This window comes from Carassius carassius, chromosome 26, assembly GCF_963082965.1.
Source record: "Carassius carassius chromosome 26, fCarCar2.1, whole genome shotgun sequence".
In the NCBI taxonomy this organism is placed as follows: domain Eukaryota; kingdom Metazoa; phylum Chordata; class Actinopteri; order Cypriniformes; family Cyprinidae; genus Carassius; species Carassius carassius.
The window spans coordinates 18,652,251-18,671,367 of NC_081780.1; the positions used below are offsets into that span (position 1 = coordinate 18,652,251).

Here is a 19,117-nt window from a genome sequence, read left to right on the forward strand (position 1 = left end):
TGGGCTGTCTTTGGCGAGGGTTTAAAAGGCTGGTGAAATTTCGCTGTGTCCTTTAACCTGATGTTGACCGTTTGCATTGGCCTGCGAAAAGAGGGCATATGGCGCTACAGGGATGTGTAGAGTCAAACGTCATAAATGATTCCGGTTCCTTGCAGTTGGATGCTTCAGGGTGCTAGGGGGAATTTACCCTTCACCCCTGCATGAAGGAAGATGATACGGCCAACAGGAAGTGATGGCTGAGGCCAAAGAGTCTAACTTCAGTTGAAGGGATTTGTTGTGCTTATATTCTCTTTGTGGATACCTCAATTTGACATTTCTGTGTCTATTTACGTTTGTGTTCGTGATATTGGTGGAGGAATGAGCTGTAACTCAAGAGGTTTTTAGCTCTGCATGTCATGGATTTGTGTCCCCCACTATTCCTTCAGAACTCACAAATTCAGAAACTATACTCTGTTTTAATTTTTTCAATTGTAATACTGGTATTTGGTAATCATGTCTCCAAAGTATTGAATAACCGTATCATCAGGTTATCCATCAGTGGTTGGGGAACTTGAACCGGTAGAAAGACCAATATGCACAATGATGACCAGGGTTTGGTTGCACCAGCCATTCGTAAGTTCTTACTTAAATTAGAACGTTAAGTATACACTAGAGGCTTAGTAACCACTAGCTAGTTTGTAACTAAATCTATACATTATTTGGTTGCAACAGTTGTTCGTAAGGCAGGGCATAGGTATTCGTTTTTAAGCTCTCTGTAAAGTCGTGCATAGTCAAATATACGAGCAGAAATTGTTTAAATACTATGAATTTTAATTAATCCTTCATTCTAACTACTTTTGCCTTGCATATACTAATGGTTTTCATTAAAAATGAAAAAAACAAGTTTTCATTAAAAATGATACATTAATAACATTAGTCTATATTAGTGCTGCACGATTAATCGTATTTTAATCTCAATAACGATATCCACCTTTCTCGATTAATTCAAAATAATTGTCACGATATTGGCTGGCTCGTTATTTATACTGAAACGTGTTTTTTATTTGGCATTTGCGTTATCTTACATTGTTAACAAGTCTTGCTTGTGGTTGCCAGATGTGAAGAACTTAAGCCCCAAAACAGCGTTTCTCCTATAAGGATACACTTTCTGCCTGGTGTTTTATTTCATTTGTGCCATCTGGCAACCCAGTGTGCGCTCACTGATGGCAGAACAAGCACTGATGATGATATGAAAACATACGAGTTTAGCGATCTCTCCATAGCAATATTCTGCTTACATGAAAGTCAAGTCACCTTTATTTATATAGCGCTTTAAACAAAATACATTGCGTCAAAGCAACTGAACAACATTCATTAGGAAAACAGTGTGTCAATAATGCAAAATGATAGTTAAAGGTAGTTCATCATTGAATTCAGTGATGTCATCTCTGTTCAGTTAAATAGTGTCTGTGCATTTATTTGCAATCAAGTCAACGATATCGCTGTAGATGAAGTGACCCCAACTAAGCAAACCAGAGGCGACAGCGGCAAGGAACCAAAACTCCATCAGTGACAGAATGGAGAAAAAAACCTTGGGAGAAACCAGGCTCAGTTGGGGGGCCAGTTCTCCTCTGACCAGACGAAACCAGTAGTTCAATTCCAGGTTGAAGCAAAGTCAGATTGTGCAGAAGAATCATCGGTTTCCTGTGGTCTTGTCCTGGTGGTCCTCTGAGACAAGGTCTTTAGAGGGGATCTGTATCTGGGGCTCTAGTTGTCCTGGTCTCCGCTGTCTTTCAGGGATGTAGAGGTCCTTTCTAGGTGCAGATCCACCATCTGGTCTGGATACGTACTGGATCTGGGTGACTGCAGTGACCCTCTGATCTGGATACAGACTGGATCTGGTGGCTACAGTGACCTCGGAATAAGAGAGAAACAGACAAATATTAGCGTAGATGCCATTCTTCTAATGATGTAGCAAGTACATAGGGTGTTAGGGGAAGTGTTCCCGGTTCCAGTTTACCTAATTAATGCAGCCTAAAAATCCTTTAACGGATTTCGATATTAAAAGCATATTAGTATTTTATGTGTAAGCCAGGTTAAAGAGATGGGTCTTTAATCTAGATTTAAACTGCAAGAGTGTGTCTGCCTCCCGAACAATGTTAGGTAGGTTATTCCAGAGTTTAGGCGCCAAATTGGAAAAGGATCTGCCGCCCGCAGTTGATTTTGATATTCTAGGTATTATCAAATTGCCTGAGTTTTGAGAACGTAGCGGACGTCGAGGATTATCATGTAAAAGGAGCTCATTCAAATACTGAGGTGCTAAACCATTCAGGGCTTTATAAGTAATAAACAATATTTTAAAATCTATACGATGTTTGATAGGGAGCCAGTGCAGTGTTGACAGGACCGGGTTAATATGGTCATACTTCCTGGTTCTAGTAAGAACTCTTGCTGCTGCATTTTGGACTAGCTGTAGTTTGTTTACTAAGCATGCAGAACAACCACCAATAAAGCATCACAATAATCTAACCTTGAGGTCATAAATGCATGGATTAACATTTCTGCATTTGACATTGAAAGCATAGGCCGTAATTTAGATATATTTTTGAGATGGAAAAATGCAGTTTTACAAATGCTAGAAACGTGGCTTTCTAAGGAAAGATTGCGATCAAATAGCACACCTAGGTTCCTAACTGATGACGAAGAATTGACAGAGCAACCATCAAGTCTAAGACAGTTTTCTAGGTTATTACAAGCAGTTTTTAGGTCCTATAATTAACACCTGTTTTTTTCAGAATTTAGCAGTAAGAAATTACTTGTCATCCAGTTTTTAATATCGACTATGCATTCCATTAGTTTTTCAAATTGGTGTGTTTCACTGGGCCGTGAAGAAATATAGAGCTGAGTATCATCAGCATAACAGTGAAAGCTAACACCATGTTTCCTGATGATATCTCCCAAGGGTAACATAACATAAAGCGTGAAGAGTAGCGGCCCTAGTACTGAGCCTTGAGGTACTCCATACTGCACTTGTGATCGATATGATACATCTTCATTCCCTGCTACGAGCTGATGGCGGTCATATAAGTACGATTTAAACCATGCTAATGACCTTCCATTAATGCCAACAAAGTGTTCAAGTCTATGCAAAAGAATGCAAAAGAAACGCAGCACTAAGATCCAATAAAACTAATAGAGAAATACACCCACAATCAGATGATAAGAGCAGATCATTTGTAACTCTAAGGAGAGCAGTCTCAGTACTATGATACGGTCTAAATCCTGACTGGAAATCCTCACATATACCATTTTTCTCTAAGAAGGAATATAATTGTGAGGATACCACCTTTTCTAGTATCTTGGACAGAAAAGGGAGATTCGAGATTGGTCTATAATTAACTAGTTCTTTGGGGTCAAGTTGTGGTTTTTTGATGAGAGGCTTAATAACAGCCAGTTTGAAGGTTTTGGGGACATATCCTAATGACAATGAGGAATTAATAATAGTCAGAAGAGAATCTATGACGTCAGGAAGCACCTCTTTTATGAGCTTAGATGGTATAGGGTCTAACATACATGTTGTCGGTTTAGATGATTTAACAAGTTTATACAATTCTTCCTCTCCTATAGTAGAGAATGAGTGGAACTGTTCCTCAGGGGGTCTATAGTGCACTGTCTGATGCGATACTGTAGCTGACGGCTGAATGGTTGCAATTTTATCTCTAATAGTATCAATTTTAGAAGTAAAGTAGTTCAAAAAGTCATTACTGCTGTGGTGTTGGGAAATGTCAACACTTGTTGAGGCTTTATTTTTCGTTAATTTAGCCACTGTATTGAATAAATACCTGGGGTTATATTTGTTTTCTTCTAAAAGAGAAGAAAAGTAATCGGATCTAGCAGTTTTTAATGCTTTTCTGTAGGATAGGTTACTTTCCAAGCAATACGAAATACCTCTAGTTTTGTTTTCCTCCAGCTGCGCTCCATTTTTCGGGCTGCTCTCTTTAGGGTGCGAGTATGCTCATTATACCATGGTGTCAAACTGTTTTCCTTAACTTTCCTTAAGCGCTTCCTTAAACACCTTTACAATTTTGGCTATATGAAGTTTGCACAAAACTAAATAATGATCTGAGACATCATCACTTGGCTGCATAATTTCGACACTATCAACATCAATTCCATGTGACAGTATTAAATCTAGAGTATGATTTCGACAATGAGTAGGTCCTGAAACAAAGTGTCAATTAGAAAATATAATGTGAATATCGATGACAAAACACTAACCAAAACCATGAGCTTTGTATTATCATAGTTGGTTAAATTAAGTCAGTGTATAGTCAGTGGAGGTTGGTTAAAGGACACATGAAATGTTATTGCATTTCCCTGCTGAAAAAAAAAAAAAAAAAAAAAAAAAAAGCTAAACCCAGCCTAAGCTGGTTGACTGACTTAAGCTGGTCATCCAGCCCGGGCAAAGCTGGTCAGAAGGTTGGTTTTAGAGGGGTTTTGCTTTTTTATGTAAATAACATTCGGAAACTGTAATTGAAATAAATAAGGATCAATAAATACTGATAGAAAAAAAACATAGGAAATGCCATTTATTAATTATTTCATCTGACATGAGCAACACTGACCAAAGCACACAGAGGCGCGCTGTAGATGTCGCGCTAAAAAATAAACAAAATATGTTTATTCACAAAGGCCTATTGTTCTCTCTGTTTATATGTTTGTGAGTGTAAATGTCAGCAGCATCATATATGCCTAAAGGATTGAAGGTTGTCGGGTAAAAGAAGAGCATATTGATGCAGTTCATTTAGTCTGCTATTTTATTCCAACTGTTACTCCTGACCAGTCGCTTCCATAAATATTTAGTTTATACGTAGAGTTACACTTCAACGAAGTGTAATGGTGCAACGAAAAAAAAAAAACATTTATTAGTGTTTAAGTTAAAAACTTGTACGACAAAACTTACTACGTTGTAACTTACATAATGCTGGTGCAACCGGCCCCTGGGGTCATATTACAGAAATGTACAATAGAGCTGCAACTAACGATTATTTTTTCTGTCGACTAATCTAACGATTATTTTTTCGATTAGTCGACTACTCTAATGATTAATTTTATTACAATAAATAATTAATCTAATGTTGTTTTTTTTTGATTAGCTAATGAATCCTTTGGATAACTTTACAAAAAAATATGTAAATTTTTTTTTTCATATAAATTTCTAATATAATATTTCAACCTTTATTCATTTTCAACCAATGTAGTTGAAGTTTTTACAGTATACAAAAATAAAGAGGCAAAGAAAATTATTTTACTATGGTAAATATGAGTTTACGATAGCGCTTATAATTAAACCACAGTAGCCACAAATTTACAGTTGTCTGAGATGTCATTAAATGTTCTTTAGCATCACAAACCATAAAATGTAGTCAGGGTTCTGCTATGGTTTAGCATGGTTTCCAGAGATCTGGAGCTGATTCTGGGTAGCTTGGTGGTCTGTGACTGTTGTCTCGCGGTGCGCTGTCTTTTAAGGGGCCGTTCACATATCGCGTCCTTTGCGCACTCAAGTTCGTTATTTCCAATGTAGGTGTGCGGTATGCGCCCTCATAATGGAAGTGACGCTGTCGCGACGCGCACGCGAAAACAGGCGCGTCCGCACCGCGTCGAGTTAAATACATCTCAACTCTTCAGAATGCCGCAAGCGCACCGCGGGTCATGTGACAAGAACTAACCAATCCGTTTCATGCTTTCCCGTAACAACATTGAAAGCTCAGCTAAGATGAAGGAACTACTGATCATAGCTGTATATGGATTGCCATTTTGAAATAAATTTAGTAGCAGAGCTACTGCAAGCGATTTGTAGTGCTACAAATCCATTTATCCTTTGCTGAAATTTCCGCGTCTTCATGGAGAGAGCATGTCATGGTTGCTTCGTAACGGCAAACATCCCAGGGGTGCAACTTTAGAAAGAAGGAGAAAGCGGCGCGACTAGCGTTTTCCACGCGTTTTTAGGCGAGATATCTAACGCGTGTTCGAAACCTGCACCAACACAGACTTACTTTATTTTTTATTTTATCCTTGCTTCAGCCGCTACGGGTGATCATACCAATAACTTGTAATCTTTACAAGAATATCAAAATCGTGCAATGAGCAAGTCTGCGTTTTAATAATATCACATCAGTTTGTACTTTTAGAATCGCAGAATCTGCTGCGGTTGTTCTATCACATCTGCAGCAGAGACCTGAAGTTGGTCAGCAGATCACACGGTAACCAATTAAACCGTAACACCGGAGAGCGCCAGGATGTTTTCCTCTGAGGTGCTCGTGCATCGCATTTGTGCTGCCGTGGTACACCATATCGGTTTTTCAAAGGGAACAAATGGCCATTTTATTTGGCCTCTGTTTGAAGTATTCCCATACTTTTGATAAACAGTGGTCTCTGTTTTTGTGATAGAATCCAACTTTCTCCATTCCCAGTATGCCATTACGCGAGATGTAAACAGTGTGACGCGTCATTGCAGCACTAATGTACAACTTATTTTGGTTTAATCTATTTGAGATATCTATCTAAATCTATCTAAAAGTGCTGTTCAGTCACAGTCAGTTTTGCCACAGGTAGGATTCAGCTTGCATTTCTAATTGATTTCTATTGTTAGATTGTTTCAACATCCTGACGACTATTCAAAAAAAGATGGCTCAAGCAAAAATAGGCAGTATTTTCCCTTCAAGGCTAAGTTTTTTTTTTAGTACCCCATTGGAACTCGGGCCTCAACCAACTGGAACAAAATATGGAGATGTGATCGTGGACACACGTGGAGCATTATTGACCTTAATGACTGTGACGAGTGGGGCGGGGCCGAGGGACATGGGAGCGAGGCCGGTGGAGTGATTGGAGATGAGCTACACCTGTTCGACCCGCCGGTCTCGAGGCCCACGGAGGAGATGGAAGGATATAAAACTGGAGCGACGACAGTGAAGGACGAGAGAGGACCAGGCCTGGGCTTTTAGTTGTGTTTTGGTTTTTATTTGCGCGCACCAGTCGTCCGTGAGGGGCTGGTGCGCTGTTTTGTGTTTATTTTGCTTTATTAAAATGTTGTTTGATTGTCCGCCGGTTCCCGCCTCCTTCTTCCCGATGATTAGCAAGGTTTAATTCATTACAGTGGTGCCGAAGCCCGGGAGAAGGAGGGACGCGCTGCTGAAGATCCCTCGCTGCTGTGGTGAATCCGCGGTGCCAATGAGCAGGCGAGGAGTGTGCCGCCATGGACGCTCGAGGCGGTGGGCTGGAGCGAGTTGCCGGGGACGGGCGAGCTCGCTACCGGCCGCCCACGATAGGGAGGGGCGGCTGCCGTCCGTGAGGGAGCGGAGGAGTCTGTGCCGTTCGCCAGGTGGCCGAAGCCTGCTGCCATCCGCCGGAACGGGGAGGAGCAGGGAACGGGGGACTCCTGCCGGCTGCCCAAAACCGGAAGAGAGCCGTCGCCGTCCACCGGGCGGCGGAGGAGTGTCGTGCCGTCCAGTGCCACCGCCAGGCACCGCGGAGGAGATCACCCAGCTGGTGGAGGGCCGAGCAGCGGTGCGTCTGGGAACCGGATTTTTTTTTTTCTCTCCTCTCTCGTCTCTGTCGCTCCTCCTTCCATCTCCTTTTCTCTCGCCTCGCCTGTCCTACCCCCAGGTTCCCGCAGGTCCCCGTGAGCGGTCCCCCCCGGAGGGGGGGGGGGGGGGAGGGGGTGAGTGAGTAGAGCGCAGTCTCGGGAGTACCGAGTGGGGCGGGGCCGAGGGACATGGGAGCGAGGCCGGTGGAGTGATTGGAGATGAGCTACACCTGTTCGACCCGCCGGTCTCGAGGCCCACGGAGGAGATGGAAGGATATAAAACTGGAGCGACGACAGTGAAGGACGAGAGAGGACCAGGCCTGGGCTTTATTTTAGGTTTTGGTTTTATTTGAGCGCACCAGTCGTCCGTGAGGGGCTGGTGCGCTGTTTTGTGTTTATTTTGAATTATTAAAGCTTCGTTTGATTGTCCGCCGGTTCCCGCCTCCTTCTTCCGGATGATTATTAAGGGTTAATTCATTACAATGACCTTGGACATAGTTGGTCTTAACATATTCCATGCTGCTTACATGAGCCAAAAAGCATAAGTTCAGGATAAAAATGAAAGATCAAAACTCAACCTGAAAATATAACTTTCGATTTATCATATATTGTGTAATCGAATAATAAATTACGAGTGTCGAAAACACAATAAACACAGTAACCACTGTTACTACATTCCTGACATATGGGTCAGACCTTCAGTGCTGCTACATTAATAAATCATTAAAAAACATAACCCGAATAAATGTGCTGAATTAAAGACTATGATTGCCTATTGATTATATAATATGAGAAGAGAAGATTGTAAATCCAACTTTTTATAGTACTCATTGGTCTATTAACTGTACCCTCAAGTTATCAATCAGTACTCACAGATTCTTTAACCGTAAAATCAATTTTGCTAACTCAGAAAATATTACTGTTCAAAAGTTTGGGGTCAGTGAGATTAGAACAGAAATGACTACTTTTATTCAGCAAGGAGGCATTAATATTGACAGGCTTTTACATAATTGCAAAGAAAAATAATAATAAATATGTGCTGTTTTATTTTGCATTTCTAGTCATTGAAGAATCCTGGGGATGTATATATATTAGTAAATAGTGTAACTGTTTTTAACAGTCATAATTATAAACTATTAGCGTACTAGAATGATTTCTGAAGGATAATGTGACACTGAAGATTGGAGTAGCTTTGCAATCACAGACATTCAATACATTTTATTTTGAAATATGTTACATTTTAAAATAGTTATGAAATTGGGATATTTAGAAATTCTAGTTTTTATTATATTTTACTGAACTCCTTAATGATCGACTTAATGATAAATTATGAATTACAAGTGTTCAACTGATTAAAGCAGCATTTTAACCTGTCTGTGTCTTGTGGAATTCATAAAGTGACAATATGTCAGTGGAGAGCGTTGGGAAATCAATTTCTTGCAGCAGGCATTACAGTTGATGTGTTGTGGACTCTGGTCTGTAAGTTTACAGACATCTGCTCTTTTTTTTTTGTTTTTTTTTTTGCAATTCCTTCAGACAGATGGTGGTATGGAGACTTCACAGGGTCACAGAGTCACACACCTTCTGTTTTTGTGAATTTATGTATGCGCGCTTGCGTGTGTGTGAACCTTCTTATTCTCACATCAATAATACATGCTTTTCAGTTCATTTAACAGTGTCAGTCTTCATTGAGTCACCCCTGGAAAATGTGAAGATAAATATAAACGAGATGTGTGTCTCCTGGTATCTACTGTAGGAATGCAGTGTGTTTATTGTGAATTTAAGGATGATTGTTCCAAAAATATATTTAAATGCACTTTAAAATATTAATGTCATTGTGTTCAGTTGGAAAGAGAAGTTAGTTCAGAGAAAGGATCATTTGTTTGCAGATGCTACTTGCTTTGATTTTGTTTTAGTCATTTTTGCTGTTTTTTTTTTTTTTTTTTGTAAAGTTCACACAGGTGCCACAGTATTAAATACAGATTTATTTCATGTGAACTGTGGACATGTTCCACTAATGTTTGACAGAAATGAACAAAAATATATTTTGTTTTATATTTACGTTATTTTAAAGACACTTTCTAGAACATTTATTTGTTTATTTTATGAAGCCTACTGTATCATATTTGATATGCAAATTTATAAGGCCTCTAAACTATCAGCATGAGACAAAATGAGCAGAAAACACAATCACACCTACATTCGTTCTGTCATCTGATTGATGTTTTATACTTTTAAGTAATTAAATTGCTTTCTAGTATAATTTAAAAGCATCCCCCTTCAGGTTGTGTTACTCGTTGTCTTCTTTGGGTCTTTTTGCTATAAAATCTTTAGTGCTTAAACCTAACAATAACTTTTATAATGATATCAACATTTTAAAGGCATTTTACATCTGATATTTATATGGCATTTATGTAAGCACTCTGCTCTACAGTACTGTATAAAGATCTCATTGATTTGCATTACAAACTATCAGAATCAGTTATGTTATTTCTATATAAAATAACATTTTAGTAATGCTTTAAAGCATTTATGTATAATGCATTATAAAAGTAGTTTTAATGCATTAATTATACCGTGAAATGCACCTTATAATGCATTGTACATTCTCATGAATAACTGTAACCACAGTTAATACATTATAATACTTATCAATGCATAGTTACAGTGCATGTTAAATCCAGTTATTATTTACGACAAGATATAATGCATTACAATTCTCATTATGAATCATTATAATTCATTATAATTTTTAATAACACTTCATAATGAATTATACATTACCAAAATTTGTTTATATTATCTTGTCACGTAAATATTAAAAATGTAAGCAGCTGTTTGGGCCTTTGGGATTATTTTTTCTTCTTTATCAGTTTCATATTCTCACTATATTATGTTGTATGAGCCATAAAAGGCTAGCTTTTATTATCGTCCGAAGGTTCAATTAACTGTTTCAATTAGAAAAATAAATCTGGCTGTCATTTAATATGTCAGGCTTTAAAGGGTTAATGTTATTTACAGCAGTGGCATTCAGGCATGTTTAAATGTCATTGAAATGTCCAAAAGTGGGTCTACGGTATACAAGACTGTTGCTACTATCATAAAGAAGTCATTTACTTGCAGCTCCTCTGCTGACCACAGGAGGTGCTGTTGGCTTGTTTTATGCATTCTTCATCTGATCTGCTCCTCTTTGTGTGTCCTTGTTTCATGATGAGTGAAAGTGCTGTTAAGGGACTCTCACAACTAGAGAGATTAACACTGCCTTATTACAGCCACCACACACACACACACTTTGAAAGCCTGGTGAGTACTTTCATTCCTGAGCACAAGGCTGTTATGTGAAAGCACATTTTGTCCACCATTTGGAGGTCATTCAGACTTCCACGTTTTCTTGCCCTCCATCGTGGCTTCCTCTCCGCGGTGACCTGTCAGACAGCAGACAGTCATGAGCGTCTAGGACGAGCGCAGATGACCAGTGGTGTTTTAGACTGCACTAATGCAGTGGGCGACCTGGAAGCAGAACAGCCGTTCACTAAACTGCAGCACTGCAAATATTCCCAGCAGCCCACTGGTCCTGTCAGCCAGAGCTCGCTGTACTCTTTAAGGTTAGACCCATGTTGCCAAGGAGACGGAACAGCTCTCTGTGTGTGTGTGTGTGTGTGTGTGTGTGTGTGTGTGTGTGTGTGTGTGTGTGTGTGTGTGTGTCTGTGTGTGTGTGTGTGTGTGTGTGTCTGTGTGTGTCTGTGTGTGTGTGTGTGTGTGTGTGTGTGTGTGTGTGTGTGTGTGTGTAGTTCTGTGATACCGTTCCTCTGCTCAACCTGTGACTTGTCCCTGTCAGAGCTGTGGTTTGACTTGTTCACAGTGGTTACTAAATAAATCTACACTTGCGTTGGCATTTGCTCTAGGAAAAGAGTTCTGATGTTCGGTAAAAAAACTGATTTGGGAGTTTGATATGGTACATTTTTGCCTGTTTGATTTGCATACATTGCTGTATTAACTTGAGTAAACATGCTATCAAACGTCATATTCGAATTGGAGGTTTCTTTCATTTAAATGTAGCGGTTTTATTGTTTAATCAAACTAGAATTAAAACGGAAGCTTGAAACCATTAAAATAATAATACTACTAATAAAGAATAATAAAATAAATATGTAAACTGGAAAGAAAATGTGGTGTATATATATATTTTTTGTATTATATATATATATATATATGTATGTGTATGTATATATATATATATATATATATATATATAAAATCATTATTATTATTATTATTATTATTATTTATTTATTTATTTATTTATTTTTGGTAAATTTAGTTTCTTTTCACTTTTTATGTGTTCATGTATTTACAGTTTTATTTACCTTTTACCAATTTATTGACTTTAAAAGAATGTGCAAGAAAATGCTTAAATGCTAATGTCTTGCAAATGCACATTGTTTTTTTTTTTTTTTTTTTTTTTTTTTTTTTTTATCTCTCTCTCTGTATCTTATGTTGAGCATTGTGTGTTTAAGAGTGTGCTTTTGGCGCTGCAAATCACTGTGCGTGTAAATGTCCCTTGGTAATGTTCAGTTATCCTGAATGACATTGCTCTGTGACAGCTCCCAGAAACTGCTGTGCGTGTTTGCGTGTGTTTATAAGATCTTTTAAAACCGTTTCTGAACGCAAGAATGCATTCTCTGTGCATGCCCCCAAAGCTGGTAGAATTCTACCCTCTCTTTCATTGAAGATGTCCATATGTAGAAGGAATCTTTCAATACTCGTCTCTTTTACTGTATCTCCCTCCATTTTTCTCCCTCTTTATATTTTACCCTCATTCTTTTACTCAGTCTCTTTCTTATTTTCTTTTGTCTTTTGGCTCTTTGCAGAGGAAGAAGTGGAAAATTTCAATGTTTCCAGCTTGCAGGAAGAGGTGTTGCGGAACATCGAGGCTGACAGCTTCTGGTGCATGAGCAAGCTCCTGGACGGGATTCAGGTAAATTGATTCCCTATCTGCCAGCGTGCGGGCCTGATACATTCACTCTATGTGTGTGTGTGTGTGTGTGTGTGTGTGTGTGAGAGAGTAGAGCACCGCTGGGAAAGAGACGAATGTGTCGCGGTGAGATTCCCCTGCGTGTAGGTGCCCCGTCCCGTTTCCCTCTCCTTGCCTTTCCTCACTCGGCCTGTCCTGGAATAAAATCCATGATGAATATTCTCACTCTGCACCACAGGCAGGACGTAACCTCCTTATCCAAAGGGCCTGGCGGTGCTCGAATTGTCATGGGAAAGCAAAGCGAGTCCCCGCCCCACATTCACTTTGTCTTGCCTGCCTCGTCTCTAATTGATTTAAGGCCATAAAACACCCGTGCTGTTTACGCAGCAGAGATAGGAACACACGTTGCGGTATAAAGCTAGGCGGTTGCAGTCCTCATCCCCATATTTCCACAGCGCTCTCCCCCAGAAGACAGCAAAAGATTCCCGTGCGGCCTGCTCCGTCACTTTTTTCCTCCTTGTTGATAAAAGACTCAGTAATCGGGTGTTTCTGCAACTCTGCGCACTTTTGGCCCTGTGGACTTAGAAATTAAACTGACTTACAACACATTTTTCACTTAACCGTTTAATTTGTTTGTTCGTCTGCTAACAGCAACCACCAACAGTAGGAGAAAAGGACAGTTTGTAGTTTTTTTCCACTTTTTTGAGTGTTGAAACTCTCGTTTTCCTAAGGCTTATGTCGAAATTCTAGAGATTAGTAGTTTTTTTTCCAAACCTTATTGACTTGTGTCCATAGGCAGCATTTTAAGGCATCATTGACAGGCTCTCAACATAAAGGCTTCCTAATATGCCTATTTTTGCTAAATTCTAAAGTGACATTGGTGGAGAAGCCAATGCCAAAAAATACATTGTGGTGACCTTAGTCTACAAAAAATAAAAAAAGATATACTTTAAGCAAAATTGAAAAACTGGCCAAAATGATTTCTAATATAGGCAAAATATAGGCATATCATAAATGGGCAAAAAAATCCAGTATTCTCTGGTGTAATGATTCACTCGTTTTCCCGATGCATCAGTTACAAACACTGACGATGCATTTTCATCTATCTTGAAACAGGATTTTTTCAGTTGATTAATTCGTTTATTTCGGCACGCAATACATTTAAAATAATAAGGATCGAACGAAAGGATTGTACCTGCTCTGTGAAATTAAGAACACGAGCACCAGGAAGTAGTTGAGTGTACCCAAAAATGTTAACATTTGATAAATGAAAGTCAGAGTCTGGGAAAAGTAGCACAAAAAGGTAAAACATATTGAAGACAGTAACAAAACTAAGGGAAAACAAATGGAAACCTGTTAGTTTTCATAAAATTCAACCCTTGAGACACTCACAGTTGAAGAAACACCCAATTACAGTGATGTGTTTGAAGTGCGTATAGGCAGGCATGAACGTACGATTGTCTCTTCACACATAAAGAGCATTTGAATGCAGAGAATCAACCCTCCTCACTGGTATTAGATTGAAATGCTCTCCAGGCCCTCCAAAGCTTTTGTGGTATTTTGTCTCTAATTACTGCGGTGATTTGTGTGTACAAAGCAGATTCTCTTAGGTGCTAATGATTTCCTCCACCCTTTGTTTTCCTTACACCTTCACACCATGGCAGCTGATAGCTCTGAACACTTGCTCGCAACTTGTTAGCGTCGGCAGCGCCGTGCTCTCTGCATGTGTGTGTTGGTGTTGTTGAGTGGTTGTTAACTCGGAGTGTAGTTTTAGCTGAATTTTATTGTCTCTGCCATGCGTAATTGTGTTCGGCTCTCAGGAGAGCGCTTGCATTTAGAAGCATAGGGTAGAAAAAGTTGTTCATTACATGTAATGTATTTCCCTCCTGTGTTTGACAATAGAAAGTGATATCATTGCTATTGTCATGTATAATTATTTTAGATGGCACTTTATGATGTATATTCAGGAATAACTATAAAAGGGGTTTTGTTTATGCGTCAACCTTTGTTAAAAGAATATTCAAAGCGAAGTACAAATACAGCTCTACGAATAGTTTCTTTGAAATAATGATGATAACCACAGAAACACAGATTGCATTAACTGTAATGCATTTGCAAGTATGGATTGTTGGTGTTCTTCTGTGCACAGTTATATTATATCTTACTTTTAGTGTTGGGACTATTGTCCTAACTGGATAAAGTTTTGGTGTTGCAGTAATTCCTGTAGTTTGGGGCATTGAAATAATACTTGAAATGGTGATTTTATTGCACAAGCATTATTTTTAGTATTGTGACTGTACTTTTAAAATGCATGTAACATTTTTTTATATGTGTGGTCACATATTATCATGTGTCATCCCATACATGTGATTTTTAGATACTTAAGTTTGCTTTCTGCCATCACAAATAGATAATATATATATATATATATATATATATATATATATATATATATATATATATATATATATATATATATATATATATATATATATATATATATATTCCATTGCTAGTGCATACATTCTTTTTTTTTTTTTTACAAAAAACACATTTAGGCAAGGAATATTTCATTATTTTAAACTTGCATTGAACTCGGAACATTCCTTTAAAAAAGAGTCATGAGCAGGATATGAAAAACAATGCTTGTTTGGTCAATAGAGAATACCACATTCAAACATACATTTAAAACAGAAAGAGGATAGTGTGCATATTTGGGAGAGTTTTTATTTTAATTTTTTGTGATCATACAGCTATGAGCCAACGGTTGTCCTCCTTTGCAGTCTGTTCTCTTTAAAGTCAAACTAAATGCTTGCTTGAAGGGTTATGACTTATTAATAGGAAGACCTTAAGCCCCTGGAAAAATGACTGCGTTGTTTGTCCCTTGCTAGCTGAGCTGGTTGCTGTGTGTACACGTTTGGATCCATTAGGAGCAAATCCATCTGTATTCTCAGCCCTGAAGAGGGGAAATGAGAAATGGGTGTTAAAGCAGGCAGCTCACTGCAGAAGCCATTATCTGTGATGTCCAACCCTCAGGCCAGGACACCACAAAGCAGCTTCTGCCTCAGGACTGTGGGAGTTTGTCTCTATTCGTCTCGTATTGCAAATCAACAAGGTCCTGAAGGACCACCGCAGCCTGCGTTTCTTCTCAAAACAATTATTTCATCCAAAAGCAAGCGACAGCATTTATTGGCCTAACTGTATTAGCTTAAATTTGTGACTGTAATTTAAAAGAAATGAGGCTGTCTTGGCGAGAGTCTTGTGTGATCAAAAAAGATTCCCAAAACAGTTTCACAAACTTGTGCATGAGTTAATGATTTGAATAACATTTGCTCAGTCTGTGACTTAAACTGAATGTCTTTAAACACTATTTCTATAAAATGGTTGGTTATGAATAATGTTTCATGCTTAAGTATTAAATAATTGTTTTAGGCTTATTATTTGGGAGAAACCCCTTGAAAACCATTGTTTTTCATTGTTCAGTGTTCTTTACAACATGCGTTTTGAATACCTTATAAAGCATTATACATAAAGGCTTTCAGTGTTACCAACTATTTCCACTGCTGATTCCATTATTTTATTAGAAGAATTGAAAATGAATTAATATGAATTATTAGGTTAATAAATTTAATGCGAATGATGACGGGGGCAACATTTGTGAATCATATGTGAATGTTGGAGATGGTAGAAAGTAGGGCAGTGCGATAAAATCACGGTTAAAGTTAATTTCTAAATCGCTTTATAACGCGATTTTCCACAGCCCCGACCTCCATCAGTATGCTATCCAAACCAATCAGAATGCAGGGTGCCTAAATGGAGCTCGCGAACAGAACAGACTGGGCATATGTCTACGTAACTCAAGGTTCACACACTCTGTCTGTGATGCGTATTTTCTCCGCGCCCATGTTAACGGATCAGAGCGTTCACACTACACGCAGTGAAAGATGCGAAAGACGTGAACAGGAAAGGTTAGTAATAGAAAGGTGCGAAAAGAATTAATATCTTGCGCATGAGCATAGAGAGTTGTGAGTGCACAGGACACGGTTTGAGCGAGAGGAGACCCGTTTTAAGTGCGCGCAATCTCTCCGGGAGAGAGCAGCGTGTATTTGCGTGTTTTGTGACCGAGCAAAGGAAATATGCGTGCTAGTGGAGAGATTCTCTCTGGCGCATTATTAAAATGTCTAGACATTTTGTTTTACTTTTTGATAAAGCTGTAAAGGAAATTTGTTTCAAATTCAATGCATTTATTACTGTAAAGCATGTCTGTGTGTGTCAAAATAGTGATTAAAATCGAAATCGCAAAATTGATCAAAGAAATCTCAATAGTTTTTTTTTTTTTTTTTTGTCCAACATTTTAATTTTATTCTATGTTGGGCAGATATAAATATTCTTAAAATTCTACATAAATATTACATAAAAATGTATATAATATTAAAACAAACTCATTACTTTAGAAGCTCCCAGCAAGTTTGGAGCGTCTCTCAAGAATGACTTAAATTGAACTGCATCTTTCGCGAAACACCAGACTGTGATACTCGCTGTCTACAAGTGTAGAAAATTAATGAGGACAGCTGATGTGTAAACACACACACTGAGCAGCAGCTGAAGGAGGAGACCTTTGGACTCTAGTCAGTCATGGTGTAGGGAAGGAGACGAAGCCTGTCGGAGGCTGAGTAGATCTGAGACTTCCTGTCAGCAAGAACGTAATTTACTCTCCTCTCACAGTGAACGCTGAGGTGTTTAGTGTGTTGTGTAGAGGTTAATAGTCGACACATGACCTTCCGACTGTGGAGCTTTGGGCGCAGTGATGTTTTGGAAACCATTACTCCAATGAAATTTGAAAGATAAACCCACTTCTGGGAAACTGCTTTTGGAAAGGGAAAGTTGTTGCTTTTTGAAGTTTGTTTATTTATTTAATTATTAATTTTTTTGTTTGTTCATTCCCAATATTAAAATACCACGGAAATACTATTAAAATACTGCCTTTTTGAGTATTATGATTATGAGTTTATTAAGCTTTTTTGGGGATTTTGCAAGTTACGGTCCTCAGCCATTTAATAGTATGGAACAAATAAACTAAGGATGCGTTTACAATAGTGCATTTTCGTTTTAAAATGCATAATTTTTTGCCATGGTTATGCCTGTCGTTTACACTACTCCTGCGCTTTTCCACCCTTGAAAACCAAGACTTTAGAAAACACAGCAGACCCCGTTTTAGTTTCAAAACTCTAGGGTTGAGTTTCAGTGTAAATGGAGTGAAACAGAGAACTTTGAAAACGATGGCGTGGCTGACCACACTTGCTCTGCGTATCCTTGAAGACCATGTAAACAACAACCTAATGCTCATTGTTGTACTTATAGGTATGATTCCCCATTCAGCCACTCCAAGAACGCAGATGCATCCACCATCTAAATAATAGGGCATCTACCTATACATATCTTTGGTTGTAAATGGATGAATGGTCATGCAACATGCGTTTTTGGTTGTGTAGTCTGGACAAAGATAATTTCTTAAATGTAGTGAAAACACCAATGTAGACGAGGATTGTTTTTCATTTTAAAATGCGATGTAAACTGGGCTTAACTAACAACAACAAATTTTTTCAAATTATATTGAGACACTCAACCAATGGCATGCGTTGAGCATTTTGCCTAACCAATGGCAGACCAGGGGTGTTCAAGAAACCTATTTGAAAGCAATCATTGTTTTTGCAGTTCCGTTTTTTGACACTGGTGGTGCAGAAATGACACACTTCAGCTTTAAAGCCAGTGTATGACAGATGACAGCAGGACTCAAGGGAAAACACTGGCAGAGAGACAGCTGTTATAAAACACAGTGACCACTCACTCATACTCCCCTCATATGCTTTAATATACAGAAACTCAAATTTAAGATCAGCTTACTGTTACCAGATGCTCACTTGAACATGGCGGATCTTGTGCTGGTTGGCTGTGTTTCTGTGCTGACACACATGCTGGCACAACAGTCGTGCTTTGACATTGGAGGCCATATGTCAGACTACAACTTGTTGGACAGATTGCTTGGTCTGGGTCCAGTGTTTGTGTGATTAAAGGCATAATTTATATACCATTGATACACTCTCAAGAAGAAAAAAAAAGTACGAAAGTTGTTCACTTAGTTTGTAATTTTGAGAAAAGATATTTTAAAAGGTAACCTTTTATACTTCATTTATCCCTTAAGAGTGCATATTATCGTACATTTTAGTACAAAGTGTTGAACTTTTATTTACAAAGCATGTGTATATTATGTTTCTAGCAGTACAGTATCATAATTGTACAACATAATCTTTGGTCTAGGGATGGGACGATAACCGGTTTTATTGATAACCATGATAAAATGTGCTGAAGGTTAGTAATATCGTTTAAAAATGAATTATCATTAAAACCGTGTTTGATTATCGCGGTTTTAATAACTCACTATTAAATCATGTCCAGCCAGCAACAGTCTGACGCAAGCGCAGCGCACAATGTTTTTTTTGTTTTTTTTCAAGAAGGAATGGCGAAAGTCAGTGAATTTTCTATGCTTTTCTATGCTTCTACACTTTTCATTGCAAGGA

General features: G+C 38.5%; 1 protein-coding gene across 4 annotated transcripts in view; it reads left to right on the forward strand.

Moving 5' to 3' along the window:
• The window catches only part of tbc1d22a (TBC1 domain family, member 22a), a 146,602-nt gene that overhangs the window by 63,653 nt on the left and 63,832 nt on the right, over nt 1-19,117 (forward strand). For all 4 annotated transcript variants that reach the window (XM_059511502.1, XM_059511504.1, XM_059511503.1 and 1 more), the window contains one exon: nt 12,436-12,542. In XM_059511502.1, the coding sequence (XP_059367485.1) occupies nt 12,436-12,542 (107 nt within the window). The remainder of the gene's footprint in view (nt 1-12,435; nt 12,543-19,117) is intronic.